General features: G+C 42.0%; 1 protein-coding gene across 1 annotated transcript in view; it reads left to right on the top strand.

Annotated features, from left to right (window-relative positions):
• Window positions 1-16,787, top strand: part of EBF2 (EBF transcription factor 2) — a 222,468-nt gene extending 205,681 nt beyond the window's left edge. Inside the window, exons 15-16 of the mRNA XM_061425880.1 lie at window positions 6,660-6,827; window positions 13,806-16,787. Of these exons, the coding sequence (XP_061281864.1) occupies window positions 6,660-6,827; window positions 13,806-13,837 (200 nt within the window). The 3' untranslated portion in view covers window positions 13,838-16,787. The remainder of the gene's footprint in view (window positions 1-6,659; window positions 6,828-13,805) is intronic.
• The last annotated feature ends 1,256 nt before the right edge of the window (window positions 16,788-18,043 follow it).

Here is an 18,043-nt window from a genome sequence, read left to right as displayed (position 1 = left end):
GTGGCCCAGTGGTTAAGACTGTGTGCTCCCAATGCAGGGATCATGGGTTCAATCCATGGTAAGGGAACTAAGATCCCACATGCACATGGCATGGCCCCCCCCCCAAAAAAAGGTTAATATAACAATGTAGGGTTAAGTGTGGTAATGAGGGAGGGAGAAAGAGGAAAGTAAGACAGGAAGGGGTGGGTGGGGTGTGGATGGACAGAGAGACAGTGAATGGATGAATAAAATTGCCCATCAGATGTTGATGGTATGATGTTTCTTACCAGATAATTCATTCAATAGGAAGGGACCCTTCCCATCCCAGCCAGTGACCACTTCGTCCACTGTCCTTTCTTGATCACTCAATCCCACTGCTACAAGAAAACAGTAACACCCCAAGTCTTCAAATCACCCATTAAAACAAGAGAGCATCCACAAATAGGAAGGCTCCCTGCCCAGAGGAAGGGAAACACATTAGATAAGGTCCTCTTGTATTTCCTGCTGGGTCTGTGAGACCCCTTTCACCTTCCTTTTTTGAGGGAAGGTCTGAAGGAATTGCAGACGTGGAATGGGATTCCAAACAATGCATTCTATTACAATAAAATTCCATTCTGTGAAAAAACCGAATACCCCATGGAGTCCATTACAATAGCACATGACCTGTATTTCTACCCACCTAAGTCTCAAATTCTCTGGGAAATACAAAAAAGAAAATAAAAGGCTCAGGGGATACCATTTCATCAGTTCAGTTGCTTGTGTCTGAAAACACCCTTCTCTGATTTTTCATTTTATTTTTTAAACTAGTCTGATGTGGCCAGGGTGTGCCATGGAGCAATCACTTGCCAGAGACGTTAAAAAAGAAATAAAGTCAAGCCTCTTGGTCAAGTTGACTTGCTTTTGTGGCCAATGCAGCGTATCAAAACCCTGCATCTTCACTGCTTTTGCTCTCACACCACTTCAAAAATGGCCAAACAGATGTTTTTTCAATTTCACATACAAACTTCACTTCCTGGCGGTAGTGGTGTGTGCCAAGTTCCAGCTCAGTGCAAGTTTTTATGGCTGAATTCTAAACCCCTGACAATAGGGGGTTATAATGAAATGCTGACAGACCCCTTCACGCCAACAAATGCAATGGCTCGATGCAAAGAAGGATGTGTGCCCAGTGAGTTCCAGCTGGAACCGTGTGAGCCAATCAATCCTAAGAAGCAGAAAAGTGGTTTTTCCTGAACTCCCCATGTTCACAAGAGATTTCTGGGCCAGAAGCACTGGCCTTTCCTTTGGTCTCTATCCGCAGAGAGAGGTGTCCAGAGAAATTTTCAAGTATGCATGATCAACTTTCCTAAAACGGTACATACTGGTGTCCCCAAAGATGTTCTACTCAGCAAGCTTGCAACTCCCAAGGGAACCACTTCTTCCAAAGTTGAATAGTTACCAAGTGGTGCCAAGTTTGAAACAGGATCCATACAGACAGAATCCAACCTGTCCACAGGGATTCTTTTTTTAAAAAAAATTATTTATTTTTAATTGGAGGATAAATTGTTTTACAATTTCGTGTTGGTTTCTGCCATACATCAACATGAATCAGCCATCAGTATATACATGTCCCCTTCCCTCTTGAAACTCCTTCCCAAGTCTCACCCCATCCCACTCCTCTAGGTCATCACAGAGCACCCAGTTTGAGCTTTGCAGGGACTCTTACTTCACTTACATACATAGTCTTGGACTGTGCCTCAGGCCTCAGGGTTTTCATATTTTCAAAAATAAATATCAAGACGTTTTTTCCATTGTAGAGTATTAAATGATTATGTAGAACATTTAGAACACAGATGATGATAGGTTTTATTGTGTTATTATTTAAAAATATTTATTCATTTATTTTGCTGCATTGGGTCTGTGTTGCTGCTTGGGCTTCCTCTAGTTGTGATGAGCAGGGGCTACTCTCTAGCTTTGGTGCACAGGCTTCTCATTTCAGTGACTTCTCTTGCTGTGGACCACGGGCTCTAGAGTGCAGGCTTTAGTAACGGTGGCTCACGGGGCTTAGCTACGTCAAGGCGTGTGGGATCATAGCTCCTGGATCAGGGATCCAACCTATGTCCCAAGCATTGGCTAGTGCTTTCTTAACCACTTGACCACCAGGAAAGTCCTGACAATAGCTTTTAAAAGAAAGCATTACTCCTGCCATTAAAACAAAACAAAACAAACAAACAACAAAAACACCTTGTTAATACTTTGGTGTGTTTCTATTGTCTTTTTGTTCAGAAAGGGGGGAAAAATCATAGGACAAGGAGTTGAACATGACTTGGCAACTGAACAAAATGACAATTGTAACCTCATTATAGGGGCTTTGAAAAGCATTTCTAGATAAAAAGGAAACAAAATGATACACTTTATTTCTTTGCAGAGGTAACCAGTGGTAACTTTCAAAGTAAGCCTTGCAGTCATGGATACATATATTTTGAAAACTGCAGCATCTGCTCTGATGCACAGCTAATGGGCTTCTGTCATAAGATGAATGAAAAAGAAAGTAGAAGAAAAATGACAAAATTCTCAAAGTCACAGATATGAAGCTAGGCTCCATAAAATTCATCAGTGATATAGACCTGTGTTCTAAGAATGGAAAACAGATATTAGGAGTGACGTTTACATTGCAGAGTTACCTACAATCAACAAGGTTTTCCCAGGAATTTGTAAATTTATTGGTGCTTTGCTTTTTTTTGTAGCAGAAAGGTTAACAGGTAACCTTGTTTACAGGCAATTAAGCCTTAGATTGAAGAGAAATGTTAATGTCAGGAAAGCTATTATGTCTATTGCTAAGGATTGTATTATTTTTTACCAAAGAAATAAGAGATTTTTCCATTTGTTTCTTTTAACAGCTTTTACTGTTTTCTGCTACATCAAAAGTCATACATATTCATTATAGAAAATTTTGAAAATATAGATGAGTAAAAGGAAGAAATTCAAAATTTTCACAATCCTGTCTGCTAGATAATGTCATTAAAAATTTGGGTGTGGGAATTCCCTGGCAGTCCAGTGGTTAGGACTCCGATCTCTCACTGCAGAGGCCCAGGTTCAGTCCCTGATCATGGAACTAAGATCCAACAAGCCACATGATACAGCCAAAAAAAAAAAAAAATTAGATGCCTATCACATCCTATTACACTTTTGTTTTGTATGTTTTTTTTAAAAGTAAAAGTGGGTTCATTGTCTGTATTATTATGTGTTCTGCTTTACTCATCTGAGGATGCATATCTTTCCATGCCATTAAACACTCTTCTTTAATCTTAGTTTTAACGTTTGCCTAGTGTTCCATTTCATGGATTTAATATAGTTTATCCTATTGATAGTCATTTCACTTATTTCCCAGTTTTTCATGATTATAAAAATGTCCTTGGATTTTTTTTTTTTTGGCACATTTATGATTACCTCCTTGGAATTAATTTCTGGAAATTAAATTACTGGGTTAAAAGACATGGACGTTTTCAAATACTTTGATACATATTACCAAAGTTCCTCCAGAGAGGTTAGCACTCCCCTTAGAAAAGGAGAGTATCTGTTTCCCTGCCCTCTTAATTTTTTCTTAATCTTTATCAATTTGGCAAGTGGAAAATAACATCTCATTACTGTTTTAATTTGCATCTGATTACTAATTGGTCTGACCATTTATAGGTCTATAAAGGCCTTTGGTTATTTTCATTTTTCCTTCTGTGACATTTCTTTTCATGTCCTTTGCCTATTTTTCTATTGGGACGTTTCCTGATTAGTTTATAAAAACCTATTAGGTACTGAGGATCTGAATATATCTAAATAAATTATGAAAAATAGTTTTCCTAATTTGTCATTTGCCTTTTCTGTATGTGTCATAGAAATTTTTTGTTACATGACAAATCTATCTTATGATGTTCTGTTTAGGCTTTGGGGTGGAAAGGATGAGGTAAATTATATAACTTCCTCATTTTTCTACTAGCTCCTTTATAATTTTGTTTTTAAAAATAACCCTTTAATCTATTTAGATTTATTTTTGGGTTTAATATGAGGATGCACTCTAAATTTTGTCTCCAAATGGCTAGTGTATTGTTCCTATGTGTTTATTTCCCCACTAATTTGAAATGTCACCTTTATTAAGTTTTAATTCTCCTATATATCCAGATCTACTTCTGTACTCTATTTTCTCCAAGGATTTGTCTGTCTATGTCTATGCTGGTATAACACTGATTTCATTGGTATAGATCTATAATAAGTTTTAATATCTGTTAAGATATTAAGGCTTCTTTAAAAAAATTTAAATGAAACTTCTGGCTCTTACAGCATTTTTTAAAATAAACATAGAAATTATGTTTGCTAACATAGGCATATTAAAATTCCTTTTAGGATTTTTATTATAAACATATTAAATTTTAAATTTGTATATAATCTGACATTTTGCAAAAATTTTGTTTAAAATATTTTAAATGGGCACTTTGCAGCTCTGTGTTTATCCAACTCTGCAGCAATTTTATGTCACTTGGTGAAGTCTGAGATGACTCCTTTCCCACTGAGAGGTGGCCACGCTAATAAGCATGCTTTAGGATCTGTTACTAGAAATGACTCATATGCTGAATATAAATGGAATTAAGTATATGTATGCATGTGTGTGTGTGCCTAATTCACATTATAAAAACTCTCCTCTCTCATGCTGTATGAGGGGAGATTCTGCTATTGCAGACCCAGAAACCAAGGCGCCATTTTGGTACCCGCATGGATCACACGGTATGGCAGAGACTGGATGGTGGTCAGAATCAGGGGTTTCCGCATAGCAGCTTTCCTTTGGCCTCTAATTCTGTGCCTTACAGAAAGAGGAGAGGTCCCAGCCACTCACCCTGTGCACACACACACATTTCATTGATGCTAAAACCAAGGCTAGAGAGGAGACTGACTTGAACCTGAGAATAAAATTCATTCTCCAGGCTTAACCCTGTATCCTCTTCCATGTGCATGCATGCTAAGGTGCTTCAGTCGTATCTGACTCTTTGCCACCCTGTGGACTGTGACCCCACTAGGCTCCTCTGTCCATGGGATTCTCTAGCCAAGAATACTGGAGTGAGTTACCATGCCCTCCTCCAGGGGATCTTCCTGACCCAGGGATCAAAGTCCTGTCTCTTATGTCTTGTGTATTGGCAGGCGGATTCTTTACCACTAGCGCTACAAATACCACCAATTTTTTTCTTTTGAAGACTGGGATGTATTCCAGTGCTTCCTTTTGCATTGCCCTTTAAACCAGGACCATTTCAGGATGAGCAGTTTTTTTTTTAAGATAAAGCTTTTTTTTTTTTTTTTTTTTAAGTCTTTGGTTTGTAGATCGGCTGTAAAAGACATTGCATGGGAGGCATGCCATATTATTGCTTTGTATACTCCATTGTGTGAACACAGCCGAATGTCTATGTTTATAGGGAGAGGGGAAAAATGAGGATGGAGTCTTGCAAAGGCCATCAGAACACTGGACCTCCAAAATTCACCTTATACTTGAAACATTAACTCGCATTCATGTCCTCAGTTTCAGATTTACTTGTGGACTACCTGGACTACTGATGACATGCAGTAGAAGTCAGCACTCTTAGCCTTTATTATGGCCTTTGCCATTATGTTTCAGCAATTCTACGTCATATGACTTGGGACAGTTCAGAATTCTGGACACTAGAATGAGTCCCTGAAACTTGACCATATACTATAAAATGCTATCTCTAACAATTTTATGTGTGTGAACTCAAGTTTACCTCTTTTTCGAGCAAATTGAACCTGGAAGAAAATTATCTTCTTGTATGATGTAAGTTGGTGGAGTATCTGACATTAAAGAGGTGGGGCGCTTTGTTGTGTAAGTTGCCTTTATTTTTCTTGGAAATCACAACAGTTAGCTTTTGGCTTCCTTGAAGTCATTTTAATATTAATACTGGTGTGTTTTTTTCCTACACATTACATCAGAGGAGGCTGCCTTGCAGCTTTATTTCCCAGGAGCTCTGAAAGTAGAGGGAGAAGGGAGGTAATCTCTTCAATGTTAATAAACTTTTACATTTAATGAGGAAGTGGCCCATAGAGATGGCACGCTCCGAGAAGATGCCTACCCTACAGAGCAAATCTCTGGTGCCCTGAGAACTGCCAGGGAGGCACATGGCTCCCAGACAGGATTACATTTTAGGATTAAAAAAAAAAAAGAGGTTTCTGTTTTTTAGTAGACTTGATCATTTTTCAGAGGTTGGTCTTAGCCTTCTCGTGTTGAGCTTCTATTGGGTTGGCCAAAAAGTTTGTTTGGGTTTTTCTACAATACCTTTCAGAGAAATCTGAACAAACGTTTTGGCCAACCCAGTACTTGTGGATTAAGACCTATAACAATATGACCTCCTGCTGATGCCTTCCTGACTCTTCCAGGAAGAAAAGCACCCAGCCCGGATGTATCTCCTTAGCATCGTGTTCACTCCTCCAATAGGATGATGACCCTAATCATTGTTTCATTTGTCTATTCCTTCCAAGGGACAGGGCAGGGTCATTGTCACATTCAACTTCTTCTCAAATCCTTGGAATCTGGAACAATGCCTGGAACAAACACGTAATTTTGCAATCAGTATGTTCTGGTTGTATGTACTGAAGAAAGAACTTAACTCCTAGATCTTTCTCTTTCTAAAGAAGGACTGTCCTTTGCTTTCCAGTCATGTCATCAAGTCCCACTGTTGGATCTTCCAGCACATCCTCCATCCTCCCGTTTTCCTCTTCAGTTTTTCCTGCTGTCAAACAGAAGAGTGCCTTTGCCCCTGTCATCAGGCCCCAAGGCTCCCCTTCGCCTGCCTGCTCCAGTGGCAATGGAAACGGATTCAGAGGTAAGCAAGCTGTAGCACCTTGGGAGTCAGCGTGGTTCATGTGCCACAGAGTCCACAAAGTGAGAGCAAACAGCCCTGTAGCCTTCTGTGTCTCTAGCCATTTCCCTACAAGGAGCTGCTTTGGTGTTTTCATCGTGGGACCAGCATGGCTTGTAGAACTGGGCTAGTTCTCTATCCTAGGGCAAGATCGGGGAATAACAGAGGAGTCAGACAACTCTGCAAGGACACAGAATAGGTAGGGTGGTGGCTCAGGCAGTAAAGAATTCACCTGCAGTGTGGGAGACATGGATTCAGTCCCTGGGTTGGGAAAATCCCCTGGAAGAGGGCATGGCAACCCACGCCAGTAGTCTTGCCTGGAAAATCCCCAGGGACAGAGAAGCTTAGTGGGCTACAGTCCACAGGGTTGCAAAGAGTCAGACATGACTGAGCAACTAAGAACAGAGCCATGTGGACCCTCCAGGAGTGTCTGGACTCTCCAGATGTTGCTTTTTTTTTTTTTTTTTTAAAGCTCTACTGGGTCGTCATTGCTGTGCAAACTTTTCTCTAGTTGCAGCAAGTGAGGGCTGCTCTCTAGTTGTGGTGTGAGGGCTTTTCTTGTTGCTGAGCACAAGCTCTAGAGCACCAGGCTTCAGTAGTTGTGGCTCCCAGTTTCTGGAGCACAGGCTCAGTAGTTGTGGTGCATGGGCTTAGTTCCTCCACAGTACATGGGATCTTCCTGGATCAGGGATCAAACCTGTGTCTGCTGCATTGGCAAGTGCATTCTTCACCACTGAGCTGCCAGGGAAGCCCTCCAGACCTCCAGACCATGGTCCACAAGACCATGTCACTATTTCCCTTAAGGTACCTGACCACCACAGCAGGTGCCACATGAATCGGCTTGCCACCCACACTGCATTCCCAGTCCCATGGACAAGATCCTTCAGAAGCAACCAGCGAGTTCTGAGAATTCTGGTTTCATGCTGGTGAAATTGATAGCAGGTGCCCGATCAGGGGTGGGGTAGAAAAGAAAGGAAGAAAGATATACTGTGTCTAAGAACAAGCATTAATATCACCCATCAGACCTGTTCTTCAGTGATGTCCTAAAATATAATATGACATGATGTAGCACGCATATGATGAGCACATGAGAATTTAATCACCTCACTGTGAATGGGAGCAGCTGATGGCATGAGAGCAAATTGGAAACTGCTGAGCGCTGGGGGAGCCTGACGCCCCACATTATTTTTAGGCTGCTCCTTGCGTCTTGACATGCAAAACATTCACGACAGGTGGTGTTGGATAAAACCAAAAAGGGCAGAAGTTTGGGTAACCCTTCGTGGATCAAAGCCTCTGAGGTCAGCACAGCCTTGATGGACTGTGTTGACCTTGGAACTGCCTCTGCCTGGTGGCTTTATGATTGCACGGGGGATCCTGAGCCTTGTGTGTGTGGGGGTACTTGTGAGGGTGTCTTCGCTAGCTGGCGCTGAGCACGGCTCTGGGAGGTATGGTCTGTTCCTGCCACATCTCTACCATTTGAGTGATGGTGCCTCCTCGAAGTCAAGTGACTTGACAGACAAACTGTGAAATAAGATTTGAAAATCCAGCCCTCAGAAGAGCCCCTGAAAATTCTTTTGCTTCTAATGAGACAAAGCAGCTGGGTCTACATGCCACCCAGCATGGGAATAGTTGGAAACATCTGTATATTTGAAGGGAAAAAAATATATATATATATTTTGCTTTTCATCCAGATGTCAGATTCAGTGAGAAGCAGGCTGAGCCTGTAGCTAAGCATCTCCACTGCCCTGTCTCTCATCAAGGGCCAGTGGTTTCTAGCTTAGCATGAGGGGACATGCCCAGAACTTTCCCCATGATGGCCTTACCTCCAGACTGGAATAGGAGAACAGTTGCTGAATTTTAAAAAATTTATTTATTTATTTATTTTTCTTTTTTAATATAAATTTATTTATTTTAATTGGAGGCTAATTACTGTACAATATTGTATTGGTTTTGCCATACATCAACATGCATCTGCCACGGGTGTACACGTGTTCCCCATCCTGAACCTCCTCCCACCTCCCTCCCCATTTATTTTTAATTGAAGGATAATTGCTTTACAATATTATGTTGGTTTCTGCCATACATGAACATGAATCAGCCATAGCTCTACATATGTCCCCTCCTACCTGCCCCTCTAAGTTGTCACAGAGCTCCAGTTTGAGTTCCCTGAGTCATACAGCAAATTCCCACTGGCTGTCTATCTTATATATGGTAGTATATATATTTCCATATTTTGTATTGGAGTATAGGGGATGACTCAGTGGTAAAGAATCTGCCTGCCAATGCAAGAGTTGTGGGTTCAATCCCTGGGTAGGGAAGATCCCCTGAAGTGGGGCATGGCAACCCACTCCAGTATTCTTGCCTGGGAAATCACATGGACAGAGAAGCCTGGCAGACTACAGTCCATGGGGTCGCAAAGAGTCAGATGGGACTTAGCAACTAAACAACAACATAGCTGATTAACAGTTTTAGGTGAACAGCAAAGGAACTCAGCCATACATATACATGTATCCATTCTCCCCCAAACTCCCCTCCCATCCAGGCTGCCACATTACATTGAGCAGAGTTCCCTGTGCTATACAGTAGGTCCCTGTTGGTTATCCATTTTAAGTATAACAATTGCTGAGTTTTTGCCACATCTTCTCCTTCCCCACCACCTCTTCAGCAGTGATGTCTCTGCTTTCCAAGTCTTATGGTTTTAGTCATGTCCCTTAAGTCTGGTGGGGGCCACACAGGTCTCATCAGGGAAATGCAGAGTGAGAGGCCCAAGAAGGACTAAGGGTGAGTGCAAGTGTCAGAGGAGGAAAGGGAGGGTACAGCTTTTCCCTCCTTCCAGGCAACTCTTGCCAGTATTTTCAGCTTCACTTGGAGGAAGAAAAGTATAACTTGACTGCCACCTGCCACCCCTCTCTCATGCAGGGACTGAGTTGGGGAGCAGAGCTAGTTGACTCAGATTTTTTGGGTCTTTGGTATCCAGGGTGACCCACCTAGGAGTCCTACCTGGCTCTTGGCCCTCAGAGAGGCCAGGACAAATATTTTACTGGCTGCCATGGCCTGGAATCCCCACTGTGCTGGTGGCTGCATGCCCAAGGCCCTCTGTGGTCCACTGGTCAGAATGGAGTTGTGTGACCCTATGGACTGTAGCCTATCAGGCTTCTCTGTCCATGGGGTTCTCCAGGCAAGAAAACTGGAGTGGGTCGCCCTTCCCTCCTCCAGGTTGGAGTCTTAAAACTCCCTCCAAATTCCCTTGGTGATTTGAACCTTAAGATGGAGGAGGAGGATGGGGAGGGGCTGGAGAAGGAAAAGGTGGAAGAGAAGGAGAAAAGAACAAAAAGGACACTTAAATTAGGAATTGGAGACTAAAAAACTTAGAAAGAGTTATGAAAATATAAAGTTGTGCATGGAGAAATAATTCTTCGGAGAACCTCAAAGACTACCCACGGTGGGAAGAATGCTGGAACAATGGGACATGACATTAATCAGAGTTCCCTGTGCTACACAGTATGTCCTTGTATATGAACTTGACTTCATCAGATGTTGCTGGAATTGGAGCTCAGCCTCCCTCATGCTGGGGCATCTATACTAGTCACTGTCATCCAAGAACCTTGGGTTCCTAGACTGTTAAACAGGAGAACTGATTGCTCTCTCTCAAGGTTGTTGAGAAGTTATGTGTGTGAAGAACCAGGAAAAGCAAAGGACGTGCCTGGCAGAGAGAGGCTGGGGCTGACAAAGGATGCCTTCCAGAAGCCTTCACTCCTGTTCTTCCTCATTTGGACCAGGTGACCAGCAGCTCAAGGTCCAGCAACACCAGGTGTCCCGTTGGTGCAGAGACAGAGAAAGCCAAGCTGACCTTGAATGTGCTGCCCACAGCCACTGAATGAAGGGATCCTGGAGTGGTGGTGGCTGAATGGCAGGATGCTCCATCTCTTGAGGGACAGACAGTGGGAGAGTGAAAAGATGGTCTGAGGTGGAGCCTGAAAATCACAGGCTGGGAGGGAGGTTCTTCTCTTCTCCTGCTGTAAGGTGAGGTGGTCTCAGTTGCCCGCAGGAAGATTGCACAGCCAACACTCTTCAAGACTCGTGGACCGTGCCTGGACCCCACATGTAAGATGCTGGACCGAGCACTTGACACGAATTATCTTGTTCCAGCATCCTGTGAGCCAAAGGCAAAGGTCATCCAGTTATCACCATGTCTAGTTAAGGAGCTCATCCAGGACCACACAGCCAGTGACTGAAGAACTTGAACTCAGACATTTTGACCCCAGAGCCTGAGTTCTGGCAGCCCTTAGTCTCTCTGGGGACAGAAATATTATAGTAGTTCCTCTGTTCAGCATTCATCCGTACCTACTTTCTACCTGAACCGAAGAGTAACTGTTACAATTCCCATAAAATGCCAAAGGTAAAAAGAAATTGGACAACGTGCAGTTACGCATTTTCCCAATTATCTTTTGCTTTGTGTCTGTTGGTGACAGTTTCTTTTTTTAAAAAACTTTTTATTTTGCATTGGGGTGTAGCCGATTAACAATGTTGTGATACTTTCAGGCGAACATCAAAGGGCCTCGGCCATACATATACAGGTGTCTGTTTCCCCGCAAGCTCCCCTCCCATCCAGGCTGCCACATGACATTGAGCAGAGTTCTCTGTGCTGTACAATAGGCCCTTATTGGTTATCCATTTTAAATATAGCGGTGTGGTGGACATGTACACACTGGCAACGGTTTCTACAAGCAAGAAGTCAGGGTCACCACGGAGCAGAGTCTCGCCCACCCAAGTGCCCAACGTGACACCAGGAAGAAGCAAAATCCGTGAAATATGTTTTTCTCCAGACATGCAGTGGATCTTGTTCTCAGAGAGGCTCTGCCCTTTTAATAAGCCCTTTAGATAACTCTCTTGAGGATGCAGGAAAAGGAAGGGGCTGATGAGGCTGAAGTGTAATAGACAAGTTAAAGTTGAAAACGTGAGCCCCGGACCTACTGCCGGGGAGCTCAATGTGCCCTATTCATTTCCCTCACCTTCCACCTCATTTATCAGGCATTCACAGTTGATGAGTATAGATTGTCAAGATAATATTATGCGCTATGTGCCAGATTCATTTTCCAGCTCCCTCCAGGAGGAAAAAAAAAATAGAATAATAAAAAAAACCAAAACCCTCCTACACTCTGGGATAATTACCAGAGTTCCTATATCTCCAAATCATTGGGGAGTGTCCAGAATTGAACTGCCTTTATTGAAAAGTTACATCGATTCAATATATAGTAATACAGGCAAAAATAATTAAGGCTTTGCTAGCTGTGTAAGACCTTAATCCGGATCTCACAAACATTCAATAAAGGCTGTATGGGCAGGAAAATAGACGGCTGACAATCTTGTCTGAGAAGACGAGCTGGCATAGAGAGAAGGGGTAGAGATAGAGGGAGGAGGAGCAAGGAGGGGAGGGGGTAGGAAAGAAGAAGAAGGAAGGAAGTGGGTGGAGAGAGATGTTGGAAGAAGCAGGAAGAAATTTGGCCATTTGCTTATAAGCCTAGTGAGCACCATTTGGCCAAACACTTCTGTGATGTTTGATAAGCCCTCTAGATGAGGCTTTGACAATAAACCTCAAAGGATCAAATTCTAGATACAGTGTGACATTTGGACACAAGGAAACTACTCTGCCAGGTTCTAAGACTGTGCAAGTTTGGTAGGTTCACCCCCTGAAAGCCAAGGCCAGAGGGATGCATTTTTTTTTTTTTGGGGTTGCATTTTGGTGTGTGATTTTTCTACATTGTGCTGACGCTGCTTTACTTCTCCTATCAAGGGGACACCTTGAACCTGATACCACCCAGGCAAGCCTTTTCCACTTGACCAGACAGATACTGCACTAGGGACTAGGATGGATAGATGGACTAGGGCCCTGGACTTGGACTGGGGGTGAAGAGTAGAGATTGGGGTGACTCCTAAATTAGGGCTAAATTAAGTTAGCCCTTCTGTTCCAGTGAATCAGCATCCCTTAGTGAATGGCCATCACAGATATGAAAGTTGCTCAGTTGTGTGTCTGACTCTTTGCGACCCCATGGACTATACAGTCCATGGAATTCTCCAGGCCAGAGTACTGGAGTGGGTAGCCTTTCCCTTCTCCAGTGGATCTTTCCAACCCAAGAATAGAACCGGGGTCTCCTGCATTGCAGGCAGATTCTTTACCAACTGAACTATGAGGGAAGCCCAGATAGTGGTGCACCCCAAAGGAAGATGAACCAGTTAGAAAACTCATCAAATTTCAGCTCTGATTTATTATAAATTATGCCTTGTAAGTAACTCAATAGGCTTGGCACCTGGAATTTATTTTCCTCTTCCAGCTAAGTGATTTGAAACTGTGTAATCTAGAAATTATTTTAGTCTAATAATGAAAACTATTTTACACATATATCCATATTACAATTTAGTACATGTTTATATGTCAAGTATACAACCCATTAATATGAAATGCAACATGATTCTTAGCCTCTGAAGCAAAATTTCAGCAAGCTTTGTGTTAGGTTCAGTGATTCAGTAAGGCAGCAAGCTTTATGTTACATTCAGTGATTAAGGCTTCAGTGCCTCTCACGCATTGTCTGCTAAACCAGTGCGGTACTCAGGCACTTCACTTGTGTCCCTGACTCTTTGTGACCTCTTGGACCACAGCCCACCAGGCAAGAATACTGGAGTGGGTTGCCATTTACTTCTCCAGGGGCTCTTCTTGACCCAGGGATCGAACTGAGTCTCTTGCATCTCCTGCATTGGCAAGCAGGTTCTTTACCACTGCACCACCTGGGACCTGAGGACAGTGGGTTCCCATATCAGCTGAAGGTACCATCACCCTGGATTGTTCGAGACTGTCCATCCCATCCCCTACCCCTCTCTCTGGGTTCTAGACTTTAATGTAAAGAGTCTCTAAGCCTCATGCTTGTGTCCACTCTTTCCTTACAGCCATGACTGGACTTGTCGTGCCCCCGATGTAAAGAAGAGGAAGAACAGCTTTCTTATAGCACAAAACTACTTACTCTGATGGACCGATAACAAAGAAAGTGCTAGGAGCTCTCTGGGGAGAGCTGTGCCCCCGGGTGAACATGATGGACTGATCTGGCTTTGCAAGGAGCCACCTCTTAACCTGGTCTCCTGTTTCTCATGTAGCTCTGATGGTAGCTACACAAACTGACCCTCTTGGGAACAAGGACAAAAGATGTCATTGACGTAGTCAGTGCTAAGAGCAGAAATGCAATTCTTTGTTACGAACATTATGAGAACCACCTTCCTATGTTTGTAAAATATTTAAGAAAAAAAATTGGCAAACAATTCATGCTTAATATTTTGGATACTATTTGTTTTTCTTTGTAGGAAAAAAAAAAGTTGAAAGTTTCTATTTTCTATGAAGCCTTTCAGATACCAATTTAGTTTATGCAGAAAAAAAAAATTGAACAAAACAGGGTACCAGCATGAAAGACTTTGTTAAAACGAAACCTGAATCGAATGATGAAATGTGCTTGTATGTGTGTTTGCTTATAGTTTAATCTCCTTAAAAAACAAACAAACAAACAAAAAAAAAACAAAAAAAGGGAAAAATTTTTAAATGTTTTACAATTATTTAAATAAATAAATGTGTAACTTATTGTAAGTAGAGGTAGAAATTCAGACCTTTTTGGAAGAGAGAGGAATTTCTCTTCCTGATGTAAAATGGAAGTGATGCAAACAGGTAGTAACAAGTTTAAAAGGTGTGTGATTATTACTGCAGTTACTTACTAGACTCTTATCCCCTGCCCTGCATCCCCCTCTTTTTCCATCATTTTATTGACCCACATATTAGTACCTACATAAGGTACTAATATGTACCTTATGTAGAACAACCCGGTGCAGAGACAAAGATGCACGTCCTTGCACTTACACAAATACTCAAACCCGTCCATCCATTCCCAGCTCCGTCCGCTTTCTAATAGCCTCCATGTCCCTTTTGGTATTCACTCTTTGTGAATATATAATTTTTAAGAATTCACATTAGCTCCCGACCTTCTCCCCTGAGAAGTGCAGAGAATTCCCCTGTCTCAGTGCACCCCTGGCCTTGCGACCCCCAGGAAAAGGCAGGGCTCACTTTAAAGACAGCCAAAGTCACGTGACTTCCCCAACCAACTGGCCCCTGTGGAATCTTCCCGTTCAGAGCCCCACGTTCCCTCCTCTTTGGTGGCCTGCTTCAGCATAGAGATGTAAGCCCCGTAGAACTTCAGAAGCAGGTTTGAAGAAGTTGACTCTGTCTCTCAGACTCCTCCTTATCAATATTAGGATGTCCACATCTTTCCTTATCACTGCAGATTTCCCCTTTCATGGCATTAAACTCACCTGAAAAAAACTCTGTATCCTGCTTGACACAGTTTCTAGGCAAGAATGTGATAGGATGAGGAAGAGGCAGGTTATAAGCCCTCTTTCCTCTGATAGTTGAAGAAATGGAAACCTAGATTCTTAGCAAAGTCAGAGGGTAGGGGCAGCCGTGTTCCAAATAGCATAATTCCCTAGGCCTGTGACGGACTCTCATAAGTTCTGGGACTAGGTCTTAGCGGGAGAAATCTTGAAGGAGCTGCTAAGATGGGGCTAAGTCTTGAAAGTCTGTGTGGTCTTGGAGATATATCCAGATTTATCTCAATGGCCAATAAGGATGTCATTTTTTTCCAGGCCAGGGTTCTCCTTGTTGACTAAGTGATACCACAGTACAGGCTATACACAGACTTCAGTTTGGGGTATCAGGTTAGGATTCCAATTAGAAATTGATGCAACTCTCTTGGACAAACATCTTCAGCGCATTGAGCCAAGTTCAGATGACGTCATAAATTCTCCCTCCCTTCCATTTGCCCACATCTATTCAACCCTCAATGGTCTTATCTGCCTTTATTCCAGAACTACCCAATATGATCCAAATATTATTTCTACGCACATGATAATCCAAGTTTGGAAACTTGGCATGCTTGTAATCCTGCTGACTGTCTCTCACAGTCAGGGCCTAAAGCACCAAAAAAAACAAAAAAAAACAAAACAGGGAAACACACAAGAGAACGTTCCCCAGTGAAAAATGTGATGGAAGAGGAAGAGTGTGGATGACATACACCACCCTCCAAAAGTGAAGGCAGAATGAAATCAAGCATGTTTAGACCTGGATTCCAGCCAATCCAACATAAGGAAATGTTTTTTTAAGTAGCATTGCTTTTAGAATCTGTGAATTTTGCTCTTGCATGAAGATGAGTGCAGTACTGTCTTCAAAATGATTGTAGAATTTCTCGGTAGCTTTACACCGAAAAATGTGTGTAACTAAATACCAGACATCTTTGACCATTCAGCTAGAACCTCAGCAGCGACAGATCTATTTAAGTGTACAAATGTGTGTAAGGATAATGTTTAGTGTACTAATAAATTAAAAACAAAGCTACTCTGTCCTCTTTAGTCATTGCTGTTAAATCATTCTGGTTCCAGGTTATTTTTGTGCCACTTGAAATAAGTATTTCTATAGGTAACTACAAATTCTATCCTATCTTTGTAAAAGGAGCTGTGTTAAGATTTTTCATTTAAAGGGACACTTTACTGCATTATTTATCTCTCTCTCTCTCTCTCTTTTTTTGTTACAGCATCGTATTCTTCCCCAGTTTTTCTTTGCACATTCCAATATGCATGGTTTAAAAACCATCCCCTTCTCTAACTTTTGTACAGTAAGGTCTCATTTTCAAACTGTATAGTTTCATTTGATCATTTCTGCTTTGTCAGTTATATACAGTATAAAGTTGCTATGCACAGAGCTTTTTGTAAAGACAGCTTTTTTGTTTACTGTTTTTAATGGTCTTACTTATGAAAGAATATCTTGTTTGTAAAATGAATATGTCTACTTCAGTTTTAAACTTTAAATTATCCTAACAAAAAATAAAATTTTTGTACTGTAAAAATAATTTGGAACTTGTCTCTCTCTTTTTTTTAAGTGGGAAAAAATCAAGTTTGGGGTTTATTCTTTCTTTGGGAGGGGGGCAGAATTTATACTTAAGTTTGGGGATTTTCTCATGGCTGCTAGTCCCTGAACTCTTCTTGGGAAATTTTACTACAGCTTTTGCTTGGTAAGTGTTCTGTGGTGCTGACTTGGAGGAGAGAATACATATGACTCAAGTATTTTTCTGTATATATTTATGTATCCATCTAATCAAATCCCTTCATAAAAACCCAAATGATCCTACTTCCAATGTTGGACTTTGGTTATACAGAATTCTTAGGGTAGGTGAGTAGTCTATTTAGATTCGAAACTGCAAAACTGAACAAATGTTGTAGCTGATCCATCAGGTACAGGGTGAAGAACTGGAGGCTGGACAGAGACATGATGTTTAGTTTTAGATCACGGGAAGAGAGCAAGTCTCATGCCTCTAGGAGGAAATAATTCATGGAAAATAGCTTGTCTAAGAAGACAGAAGCACTAATAGAGCCCAGAGAAAACAGTGATCACAGAGAGGTGGAGTGGTCAGGGAAGTTCCCATGGCGGGGATAGAGCTGGATGGTCCTTCAAAGGATGGTAGAAATGTTGCAGAAGGGGTTGTCAGTGGGCACTGCAGAGGGGAAGGCTGTCAGGGACAAAGATGAGTAAAGGGAAATTGACATAGCACATTTAGGAGAATGGGATTCTGAATGTGCTTTTTCTGCCAAACTATTCACAAGCCTACTCATAATAGGATGGTTTGATTTCTTTCCACAAGGATTAGAGATCTGCAAACCATAGAAACTGTGTTCCTTGCATAAGTGAATAAGATGCTATTTTTTTTTGTTGTTTTTTAAAGATTCTTTTCAAACGCAGACCATTTATTAAGGTCTTTAATTGATTTGTTACAATAGTGCTTATGTTTTGGCTTTTGGCCATGAAGCACGTGGAGTCTTAGCTCCCTGATGCGGGATCTAACCCACAACCACTGCATTGGAAGGCAAAGCCTTAACCACTGGACCGCCAGGGAAGTCCCGGGTGAGATGCTGTTTCTAAGCACTATTCAAAGAAAGCGACTGTGCTTTTGCTTTTCTCCTCAAAGACTAGCTCTCTGCCTACACTGTGCTTGTGTGTGTGTGTGTGTGTGTGTGTGCTCAGTTGCTCAGTTGTGTCCAAGTCTTTGCGATCCCATGGACTGCAGCCTACCAGGCTCCTTTGTTCATATAATTTCCCATGC

This window comes from Bos javanicus, chromosome 8 (genome assembly GCF_032452875.1).
Source record: "Bos javanicus breed banteng chromosome 8, ARS-OSU_banteng_1.0, whole genome shotgun sequence".
Taxonomy (NCBI): domain Eukaryota; kingdom Metazoa; phylum Chordata; class Mammalia; order Artiodactyla; family Bovidae; genus Bos; species Bos javanicus.
The sequence above is the reverse complement of the archived record's forward strand: the minus strand, read 5'-3'. Positions and strand labels throughout refer to the sequence as shown.